At 39.6% G+C, this 11,564-nt stretch overlaps 4 protein-coding genes across 4 annotated transcripts in view; 3 read left to right on the forward strand and 1 right to left on the reverse strand.

Annotated features, from left to right (window-relative positions):
- The window catches only part of LOC106958902 (guanine nucleotide-binding protein G(I)/G(S)/G(O) subunit gamma-5-like), a 5,858-nt gene extending 4,832 nt beyond the window's left edge, over positions 1-1,026 (forward strand). The window contains exons 2-3 of the mRNA XM_015051075.1: positions 594-736; positions 889-1,026. Coding sequence (XP_014906561.1) covers positions 594-719 — 126 coding nt within the window. The 3' untranslated portion in view covers positions 720-736; positions 889-1,026. The remainder of the gene's footprint in view (positions 1-593; positions 737-888) is intronic.
- The window catches only part of LOC106958897 (protein CYR61-like), a 38,935-nt gene extending 31,853 nt beyond the window's left edge, over positions 1-7,082 (reverse strand). The window contains exon 1 of the mRNA XM_015051070.1: positions 7,001-7,082. The gene's annotated coding sequence lies outside the window, so the exon portion shown is untranslated. The remainder of the gene's footprint in view (positions 1-7,000) is intronic.
- fuz (fuzzy planar cell polarity protein) lies at positions 2,521-4,617 on the forward strand. The gene has a single exon (XM_015051068.1). It carries the CDS (start codon positions 2,819-2,821, stop codon positions 4,115-4,117), a length of 1,299 nt encoding a protein of 432 aa, XP_014906554.1. The 5' UTR covers positions 2,521-2,818; the 3' UTR covers positions 4,118-4,617.
- Positions 6,646-11,564, forward strand: part of gpt (glutamic--pyruvic transaminase) — a 24,333-nt gene continuing 19,414 nt past the window's right edge. Inside the window, exon 1 of the mRNA XM_015051076.1 lies at positions 6,646-7,278. Coding sequence (XP_014906562.1) covers positions 6,922-7,278 — 357 coding nt within the window. The 5' untranslated portion in view covers positions 6,646-6,921. The remainder of the gene's footprint in view (positions 7,279-11,564) is intronic.

Genomic DNA, 11,564 nt, shown 5'->3' on the forward strand with positions numbered 1-11,564 from the left:
ACAGGCTCTCCCTTTCATTTAGTTAAAACATTAAATATATGGTCTTTGATAAAATGTTGACGAAGCCGTTGCATTAGATTGATTTGTCTGCTCCTTCTAATAAAAAACTGTATTTGTTTGATGAGAACTTATTAAATCCAAACAGTCCACTGCAATAGGATTTCTTCAGGCACTAACGGGGAAATATATCATGAATACTTTTAATGACTTCCTGAAAATAATGAATGCTGCATTTCTACATTCCTAAAGCACCAGGTCCATCTAGTGAGCGATGATCTGTTTTTATAGCGATCCTACGAATCCAGTTGGCTTGCATTCAAACTGATGCAATGGGTTTTCAACTACAAGCTTAAATGACACCCTGCTATTTTTAGTAATGCAGTATTTGTTCTACGAATACAACTCCACCCAAGAGATAAAAAGGGATTTCAGTATTTGTACAGTTTAGCTCATTGGTATCCTGCCATAAGACTCAAATGTATTATTCCTACTTTTAAATTTTCTTTTTTTTTTTTTTTTGATTGGAATTGTTCTATTTAATGGCAGTACATGTATTTTTTCCATGAAACACCTGATTCCTCTTTGGTTGTCAGGTTTCCCAGGCAGCTGTGGACCTGCAGCAGTTTTGCTTGCAGAATGCCTTGCAGGACCCTCTGCTCACTGGAGTGTCCTCCAGCACCAACCCCTTCAGGCCACAGAAAGTCTGCTCCTTCTTGTGAAATTGCCCTCTCCATTGGTAAGTAGGCCATACATATGCAGCACAATCACATGTATGATTAATATATCTGTGAAGTAGCTTTAATACTCCTGGCAATGTTTTTGTAAGTGTTATTTTTTTTTAAAAAAAAGTCAATTTACTCTGCCTGTGGTTGTTTCTTTGTCCTGCAGGCCTTCATTTAGACGCTACAGGGAAGATGACCTCAGCACTGCTCCTCATGCCAAGCCATTATACTGCCACGGGAAGTGTAGAACACATTGAAATTGTATCAGGAAAATAAATTATTAGGAACATTAGAGTAAAAGGAAGAGGTTTTTTTTGTTTTGTTTTTTTTTTTCATGGCACACTGTGATTTTTAAAGTAATTGATTGTGCCTTTTTGTATCTATCTGTTGTGGTCTTTTTTTTTTTTTTGCTTTGAACTTTTTGTATTTAAAAATAAAAACATTCATAGCTACAAAGTTGTTGGTTTTTTTCTTTGTATTTTTAAATGTAAGCGGTTTTATTATATGAAAACATTAACAGAGTGAAGGAGCCAACAAAATATTACAGCTGTGATTTATTGCAAAGATTCTTGACTTTTTTTTGATTATTAGAAGCTGAGATTTGAGAAGAGTGAAAATGCAAAAATAGCATGGATTTTATATCAATTTTATCCAGCATGTAGTAAAGACAAAATAAGGCTACATGCTATATTAAATACAAAATGGGATTTCCAACACAATACAATAAATAAACACAAAAAACTACTTTGTTCATATTAAAAGTAATGTTTATGGTAGTTTGTGATTCAATAAGCTTAAGAGAACAGTAGGGATTTATTTATCACAGGATCATTCATCTAATCTTCACATACATTTCCAAAACTATTTATTTGGTGAGATTTCCACCCTCCAACAGGCAATAAGTTGGATTTAAAGTACAAAAAATATTAAATTGTATTTTATATGTTGGCAATAGTAAAAAAAAAAAGTTTGCTCTATTTAATTTTTTTATTTATTTTAATCTTAAAGTGATCAGTGTTTGACTTCCTACTGCCAAATAATTTGCCATAATTTATAGATTTCTAAATAAAATAAATAAGAAAAAAGGAAGTCTAGTTCCAGGCTATGCACTTTTTTCATGGATAATATATAATCTTTTATATTTTTTACACCACAGAAAATACTAAAAAATTTTAACGTGAGTCCAAAAAACTTGCAATGGCTCTCAAAACTACTTGCATCTTTTTTTTTAAATCACAGATTTTTCCATGTTGAAACAATTAATAATTTCCAAACTCTTAATGAAACTTTTCGCCTTTAATGTGACGTAAATACTGTACAATTCAAATGAAAAACAATTCTCTTGGTGGGAGTAAAAGGCTGGTTGTGTAATGATGAACACCCTTAAAACTAACACTTTGTTGAAGAACCTTTGAAAAGAATATATCTTATTGCGTTTCAATAGTTTAAGTTTTATTTTGTTTAAGTCAGCGATGAAAAACGACGTATACGTAATACCATGGGGAAAACATCATCAGCGCCAACGTCACCAGAGAGCGTCTATGGTCATCTGCTCGCGAGCCCGCGAAGTTATTAAATTCAACTCTCGCGAGATGTGCATACCGGGTAGTCAGTTCAGTTCTTGGACAAGAAAGACACTTCCCGGACCTCCAGGGGCTGAACCCAGGTCTGTGTCCGCATTTCGCTCCACGGCGGTTACAGCATAGGTCGTAACTTGGAACTGCTGCTCGACCAGCCTGATGAAACTACCCTCGTCGATGAATCATGGGACAGCGTTACTGTGGAAACGACGGTAACCTCTTTTGTTAATCTAGCATGTTTAAATACAGCTAGAACAAAAAGAAACCTAGCAGCAAACGAAGCGGCTGTTTGGGAGAGCGGTTTATCACAGTTATGTATGTCAGTTGATTTCTGTTTCCTTTATCATCCAATCATTCACGCTAACGGCTAACCATTGCTGATGCAACAGTCGGAGTTTTTGCCTCTCTTGTCATTACACAACCGGCTCAATGAAATTAGGTTGTCGAGCGGGTTGATAATTTGCCACAGTTGAAATACGAGTTTGTTTAGTGGGTTCATTGCAGCGGTCGATTGTGATGATGCTACGGGATGGTTCTACCCAACTGCTCTGCCTCACAGCCAGCAGCGGGGTTCCTCTTTTCACAAGGGGGGCCTCTAAACAGCTGCCCTTCTCAGTCATCGGCTCTCTGAATGGGGTGCACATGTTTGGAGGAGGACAGGGAGCACTTTTGTCCTCCTGCGAGACTGAGGGTGGGGGAAAGGTGGTGTGGAAGGTTTTCCACGACAGTGTAATGCTCATCGCTGTGAGTGGAGGTGGATCAAGTGGAGCATGCATCGGGGAGGAGGAGAGGCGCTTACAACGCCTCCTGGAGAATGTTTGGAGCTGCATGGTGCTGGTGCTGGGACAGGATGAGCTGGTCAATCTCAGGAACATTGAACGACTCAAGAGGGACCTACGGTCCTGCTTCTGTCTTATCGATAAGCTGCTGGAAGAGAAGCACCAAGGAGTTCTGGGGGACCTCACGCACTGTGCTGATTCACTGGTTCCTCCGAACCCAACTCCTCTCCAAGAAGCTGTGGATGGCTTTGCTCAGGCTGCAGACAGCGAGTTCGGCTGCCTCTTCGTCCATGGGAGGATTGTGGTAGCTACTGAGAAGTGGTGGCGCTTGGCACCTCAGGAAGTTGTCTTGTTGTGTGCCTTGGTACGCACCTTATCTGCATCTGGATCAGCCTCTTGCGATTACCCAGTTTTCCTCCCTCAGGGAAGCCCCACAGTTGCCCATCGCCTGCTCCGCTTCCAGCTGCTCCCAGGAGCAGATGTGTGTGTGCTGTGTGGTCCCACCCCATCCCTGCAAAAAGCTGAAACCGAGCTGGTGGGCCGATTCTGGTCACCCCTCATAGAGACCCTGAGAAGCTGCCTGGCAGTCGGAGAGCGCTGCTTACCAGGATCTGTACCTCTGCGGCCTGACGTGCTCGCACTTCTTCTCATTAACCGCGAGACCCGTCGCTCAGTCTCCTGTGTGCAGCTTTCGTCTCATCATCCACTGAGTGACTCCTCACTATCCAAATCCCGCTGCTGGGAGCTGCTGAAACTATTTTATATCTTCAGCATATCACGCTACTTCACCCAGGAGGAGACGTTAAGCGGTTCACCAGAGGAAAGCACTCAAAGCAGCCACACGGAAGACTTTCTTCATGGGTTCTCCCACCAGCCTCAACAATGCTATCTAGTAACAGAAGAATGTAAAAGTTATGGACTTCAGACACAGCAGCACCAGTTTTTTCTGCTAGTGTTGCCATCTGTGCCCACCTTTGCTCTGCGCACAGTGGCTACACAGACTCTCGCCGATATAATTTCAGCAACAGCGTTTTAATTGGACTCATTTGTTTTAGTTACACCCGTAGTGACAGACCTCATGTTTAGTTGTTTGATGGAAACCAAAATGTGAAGTAGGTTGTTGATATTGTAAAGACACACCAGGGTACTTTGATTAATATTATTCACTGTTAGAGATGTGTCTGAACTACACTGGCTTTTAAGTTGCTTCTCTTAGTGTTGAAATCTGACTAAACTGGTTTTGAGATTAATGTGAAGAATAATGTGGCACTTTGATCAATAGGTATCTGCTGTTTCTTGTTTAAGCCTGATGAATCACTTACTCATAAATATTCCCATTAAGCTTGTTTGTTTTTCTTTTTGTTTGTATGAAATGTGTGTGATATGCATTTAAAAACTACTATATCCCACATTTGTGGGTAAATTATGAAACTTTTTGTTTATAAATGGACCCAGTCAAAAAGCTGGGTCCATTTCAATCTTTTTAAATAACTTGAATTGCAATCAAATTCAATAAATAAATGTAATAACACAGTTGATAGTTTAATCATTCTTTTTATTTATATATTAACTTTAATGATGGCCTTTAGTAACATTAAAAAACAGCTTTAATACTGTTAGATCAATAATACAGTAGACCAACCTTAGAAACAAACAGGCTGACTTGAATCCCTGAATAACATTCCTTAAATAGGCTCGCAAAAAAGTGAGCTTTGCCAAATGTCACCATGGTACATTTGTATACTAAGTCAGAACATTTTTAAGACTTTTAAGTTTTAGTGAAAGTTTGTTCTCTCCCAAATGTGTTTTTCATGGTAGTCCAAATGTAAAGCATGTGACAGTCCAAGAGGCAAAGTGCCTCATGTAGACCCTGTAGCTCATTCAGCTCTATGTACCCTACCGGCTGGAGGTGGGGCTCTGAGAACTTGTTCTGGAACAAGTTCTAACATCAATATATGTAGATTAATAACACATTCCTTAATATGTGCATGCTTAAATCAGTTATTACATGTCCAAAAGGGGTTGAAATTGCCAAATCAAATTTCTTTTAAGTTACGTTTGATATATACAGATTTTTGATTTTGATTATAGTTGATTGTGCTGTAAAATGGCACTTTGTGCCTGGAAAGTACGCAATACTGCCCCTTTAAATGATGACGTTCATTTTCAGGCCAGTTCAGCATAGGGCTATAGAGATTTTTAATACAGAATAAATAAAATGTGCTCTTTTGTATGTACATTGCCCAACTTCACAGAGCTCACATGAAGGTAACTAAAGAGCACATGTGATTTACTGCACATGATTACTGAAAGGTCTCATGACATAAGGGATGAAAGACCTCCAGAAGTGCTGGGTTTTACTCTGTGGATGCTGCAGCAATGGATGTCAATTTAGCCAAAATCTTTTTCTCACCATCTACCTCAGCATAATCTAGAGGCCGATCTAGGACAAAGCTGACTCTACAAACCAGCCTATTGATTCTCTTTCTGTCCCTCGTGGTGTTCCCACACCCGCACCACAACATGAGACACTGCAGATGCCACCACACTGTCATAATTTTTTTTAGCAGTTTTTTGCACACACCAAGAGACCCCAGTTTCCTCATAAGATGGAGGTGACTTTGACTCTTCTTGTACAGAACATTTATGCTTGAGAACCAGTCCAGTTTGTTTTTGAGGTGAATGCCCAGGTACTTACAATCCTTCACAATCTCAGTGTGAAAGCCCTGGCCTGGACTTTCACTGGTGATGTCTGTATGGACTTCATGTGAAAGTCAGTCACCATCTCCTTTGTCTTTGTCATGCTTATGTAAAGGTTGTTGGCCTCACAACAAGCAACAAAGTTGTTAATCTCCTTGTACTTCAGGTCGTTCCCACAAAATATAGCCTACGTTTTCATCCGAGAACTTCTGAACATGGCAGTAGTCTGAGTTGCTAGAAGTTTGAGGTGTACAGAGAGAATAGGAAAGGGAAGAGAACTGTTCCCTGAGGTGCCCCAGTGCTGCCAACTACCGCATCGGACACAGTCAGGAAGCCTCACATACTGTGGTCTGTTGGTGAGGTAGACCATGGTTCAGGCAGCCAGCTGACGGTCCACACCAGCTTCCCCCTCAGCAGTGATGGGTTAGTGTTGCATTTACAGAAAATGCAACACTAAGAAAAATGCAGGTTATTTGAAATTAATGTTATTATTGCAGATATTAAAAAAAATCTATGTTGCAACGTCATGTTTTCCTTATACTATGCAGTTTTTAAGTTGCACTAAGAAGGCCTAAGCATCCCCAGTAATACTCCATGCAGGAGGAGCATTCAGAATAATGAAAGCGGAAAAAAAAGCCTTCTAAGTCTCCTCCCAAACTGCATGGAGCTCAGAATGAAGCAAAGTCAGATGATTCTGTTGACCGTCTGCCTGAATTTTCCTGAGCAGTAACCGGAGACGTGGCCCTGATTGACAGAATCACGGTGCGTGGGATATCTGGGGGAGAGTGGGAGGGGACGAGGGATGGGATTACGGGTTTATGAAACAGCAGAGAGGAGTGGGATACGCCTTCTAGACGCATTTAACAAACCCCCACCCCCAAAAAACTTTCTGAAGTTAAAAGTTTGTTAAAGAGTGTGGATATTGTTGGGTTACTAAGCGCCTTTATCGAAGTCGCATTGGAAAAGTCCAAAGGTCTGATCGCTCAGGCACTTTTAAGAGCGCCGAGGTGCCAATTACGCAACTTTGATTTCTCCTCTGTCGTCTGAGGATACCAGCGTGGTGCCGGTCGCTGTGCACCTCTGTGGGATTTAAGAAAACAACAAAACTTTACCAGCTCTTTAAGTCCGACTTTGTGCAACATGTCAGCCACGCGTGTGCAGCTTATTTCACCCAGAACCCTTCGGCTTCTAAGCCCGGGGCGAAGCGCGCTGTTCTTACCCGGCGGCGGTGGACCGCATCGGGGTGGCGGTGGTCCCGGGTTCCGCTCACTGGTCTCTCCTCCTATGTCCTCCTCCTCTTCTCCCGGCAGAGCCTTATCCAGTTTGAGCACTACGCGGCGAGGACTTCCCAAACCAAAAATGTCCGATAACGGGACGACGTCCCGGGGCAAGGTGCTGACCATCGACAACATGAACCCCACAGTGAAGAAGGTGGAGTACGCCGTGCGGGGGCCCATCGTGCAGCGAGCCGTGGAGCTGGAGAAGGAGCTCAGTGAGGTTAGTATAGCAGGCCAGCTGATAAAAATACCATCTGGAGCCTGCATGCTTACGTTGTTTGTTGTGCAAGTTCAAAGTGTTTGTGCTCTCAAGATGTATTTCTTAATTTGGTCTAAAGTGGATATGAACAAAATAATTTGATGTGATCATCAAGAATCCAGCGTATTTATTTAAATGGCAATGGAAATTAATGAATGTTAATAAAAATGACCCAGATCTAGTCTGTAATCCCTGTCTGACTGATGAGTTAAAAATAAAATACCAAACGCATAAACATAAAACAGCACACAGAACAGATGATGTCAAGAGCTAAAATGTAAGAGGATCTGCATCAGCAAAACAAATGCCAACAAGGAAAACAACAATGTAATATTTTGGGTCTAATCCTACTTATCAAAGTCCACCAGTTAGTTACTTATTCTTGAATTTGACCGCTCTTGACAAGCTAAACCAGTCTGATCAAGTTAAAACTGTGTGACAGTGTCACTTTCTTTGACAAATGAAGTCAAAGAAAGTGACTGTCCTACATTTCTAGGGCTCAATGTTTTGGCTTTAAAAATGTCATCGGTTTATAAAAGCACTGGAATTCCCCACCAGAATGAAAATACATAAATTTAAACTCATGTACATTTAACCTGCTTCAGCCATAAAGCAAGTTAAATGTAATTTAAAACCTCTTATAAACTATTAAGTTAATTTAACTGAGTTGTTTTTTGTAATCTACATAAGTTCTAAATTTAAATATATATATTTTTTTGTCTTTAATGTAACATACTGAATTCTCGTTGTAACCTTCCTTCTGTTTTGTCAAATTTGTTTGGTCAATTACAATTTTCAAATTATAGTTGGTCATGAAAAAATCTAAAGCAAACTGTTTATGCTATCTCCTTATATCTTTGTTACACAGTTTAATCTCAGTGGCTTAAAGCAGAGTTTCTCAATGCTTTTCTAAACCGTTTTTGCAGAAAGCACCCATCCAGTTTCCTGACCAACACCCCTTTCTTTTTTTCTGTAGCACATAAAGAGAAAAAACATTTTGCAGGTACTTTGACAAATTAAAAAAAATACTAAATCCTACATTAAAGTACAGTGAACAAAGCAAATCAAATTCAAATAGCCACTTGTTTGATGTTTTTTATTGCATATAAATATATAAAAAAAAAATCTAATTACCTAACTTAATTTTGCTGCATTTTTGAGTAGGAAAAAGATAGATCTGCTGATCACTGATCAGAGCCAATCGCAGGAAAATCAATTCAAATCTCTCAGTGATTTACTGGTGTACCTACACTTTCAAAATAAATGTACTTATTTTGTTTTTCATTCATTTACTATTAAAACACATCTCCTTTATTCATGAATGCATAACCGACAGAGAAATGTGTCCTTTGTAAATATGGGAAACATTCTTCATCTCCAAGAGATTTTCTTGTAGCGTTTATCATTTGCTTCCAGTTGTTATTTTCCCCAGATGAATCCCTCCCTGTTGAGTCCCTGTTTACGGTGATGTGGCAGCTGTTAATGTAGCAAGTGCAGTCTGGTGTGAAGACCGTCTTCTCCTGAGTGCTTTTGCTGAGAAAAGAATAAGCATGGGACTGCGTTTCTGTGACGTGTCCTGGCTGGGAGTGTAATGATAGTGGTAACCTTTTAACTAGATGCTTCACTGGGCCCCACAGATGTAATGCTTTGTTTACTCTGACACTGGCTCGTCCTCATTTGATCTCCCTCTTTATTGGTGTGGTTTTTTGGTTTTCTTCCAGCTAATTTATTTTCTTCTCAGCAGTACAAAAGTTTGATCAGGTGCTATTGAGCTGACATGTTGATGCTCAAAAAGCAGAAAGCATCGTTGCTGGATCTGGCTTGTAAAGCTCAGCAGGATGTTGGAAGACTTTAAGTTGTGAATCAATGCATTTTTTTTCAAGAATTTATTAGGTTTCATATGGAGATGCACCAAATAATATAAACCAAAATTTTCTCACTCACTTCTTAGTCTACAGGTCCACCAACCTTCAGTATCCTTTGATGCCCTTTTTGAGTTTAATTAAAACCATATAACATGTGCTTTGGTGTGTAAGTGGTGACACCTGTGTAATTCCTTTTTTTTTTTTTCTGAATAAAAATAATATTCAAATCAACAACCTCTTTAAAAAATAGTATTTTTTTTCTCCATTATAGTTCAAATGAAAACAATAGAATTAACAGATCATAACTTGAAGAAATCTAAAAATCTGTATTGGCCATGACAAATCTGATTGATACATCTTTGGAAGCGAAATTGCTCTCAATCTTTCACATTGTTCTGTACTTTACATAACTACTGAACAACGTAGTTGTTCAGTAGTTATGTAATGCACTATTAGGAGTGGATTATTAAACTCCTAACAGTTTTAGATTTCAATACATAAAATCCCCTCCATTTTTAAGGGCTTAGATTATAAGGCTTTTCTTTGGATGGTGTTGGGTTACTTTGGGAAACAGGTCACTGTGGTATTCTCTCTTTTGTCTAGGACTTGAACACTCTCACACAGTAAGGTACAGTGAAATTCGCTGCTCATGTTACCAACATGATCTTTTTCTCAGATAAACTGGACAAGTATTGCCTTGTTTTTAACATAATACACAGTATGTGTTACACTCTGCTACTCAGCAGGTGCACTGCTAAAAGTGTCATGTGAAGTTATTCCATTGCAACCTTTGTTTTGTCTTAATGAGGCACTTGTTGATAATGAATGACATTGTAGCCAAGGTAACGGACACAAAGCAGTTATGTTGGTCAGATTCCATCCAGAGTTTGAACTCAACTCAAGTAGATTGGCCTGGTGCAATTATTTTAAATGAATATTTTTATTTTAGTTTGTATCGGTGACTGAGAGCAATAAGCGTCGAGCTTCTCACGCTGGTTCAGTGGTGCAAAGGTTAACATGTTTCAAAGAGGTCACCATCCTGAATGGGAGGTTCCCTCCACAAAGGGGGGAGTTATTCACATTGTTTGACGTTATTGGCTCAGCCATGGAGACGCCTCTCTTACGCCCAACCAGTGACGCAGCCAAATGTCCAGGTTTTGTAAAATCCAGCTGGTCTGGATTTATCAAACAAACAGGTTGTTTTGATTGCTGCGGGACGTCAGAGTCCCTCAGGTCCTCTGGTGACTTCTCGCCGCACTGTCCTCCTTTTTCTGATCTCTGTGAGCAGCTTGCGTCAATGCTGTGTCAGCAGTTCCAGCAGCTCTAGAGTTCAACTTTCAGCAGAAGTAGTCGGTGGACTTTTCTGCTGTCCTCTTATTTTAGTAATACTCTTGGCTCTCTTCATGGTTTTGATATGCAGTTTGCTCCTTCCTTGTGTTATCTTGTTTGTTTTTTTTCAGTTTACAGGAAATAGTTTGAAGTCCCCATTAAAATATGATTCTGTTTTACTGTTTCAAATGTATCAGAGTGTATGATAAGAGGCTTTGCTAATGTTGCAATTTTGTCCCCATATTGGTACATTCTGTCTTCATCAAGGCTGTTTCAAATAGACAAAAATGTGTTTGTTTGTTTGTTTGTTTGTTTTTCTTTCATTCTACTGAAGTAGTTTTGGTTTCTAGTCTTCCAAAACCGCTTTGCTTTTCCTTATGGACTTCCTGATCATTTGCTCTAATGCATTTATTATGCAAATTATTTACTTTATTAAGAGTGTTTCAATAATGATAGCAATCCTGACCAAAAGTGAGGATGCACACTGCTCAACAGACATAGTTATATTCCATTTTTTGTCAGATTACAACTATTTAAAAAAAAATATGTATTTTTTTTTTGTTTGGGTTTTAATGTGATTGGACAACACAAGTTGAAGCACAACTTTAAGCAGCAGGAACGTGATGGATGTTTTTAAATTACTTTTGTAAATAAAAATCTTTAACGTGCGGTGCACAGTGTTCATACACACCCTTATCGTGCCTTTGGCTGCTCTGCTGGGAGGTGAACCAACCAGACAGCCTCAAACCTGATGCACTTCTCGAACAGGTTTTCGTCCAGGATTGCCCTGTATTTATCTCCACTAATCTTCCCACCAAGTCTTAGCATCATTTCTGTCTCTACTGTTGAAATGCTTCCCATCAGCATCACTCCGCCACCACCTTGTTTTGCTCTGGAAATTATGTGTTCAGAGTAATTTGCTGCATTAGGTTTGCATGTTGGGGGGGAAAAAAAAAAAGTTCAGTTTGGTCTCATCGGAGAAGTGAACCCTGTTCCACAGCAAACATGTGGAACAAGAGTAAAAAAAAAACAACAAAACAAAAATATCAAAAA

Source organism: Poecilia latipinna, unplaced genomic scaffold (assembly GCF_001443285.1).
Source record: "Poecilia latipinna isolate Pla-1442-1.1 unplaced genomic scaffold, P_latipinna-1.0 Scaffold1027, whole genome shotgun sequence".
Lineage (NCBI taxonomy): Eukaryota > Metazoa > Chordata > Actinopteri > Cyprinodontiformes > Poeciliidae > Poecilia > Poecilia latipinna.

Coding starts and splice junctions, on each gene's coding strand:
- fuz (XM_015051068.1), top strand. CDS start 2,819: ATGATGCTACGGGATGGTTCTACCCAACTGCTCTGCCTCACAGCCAGC.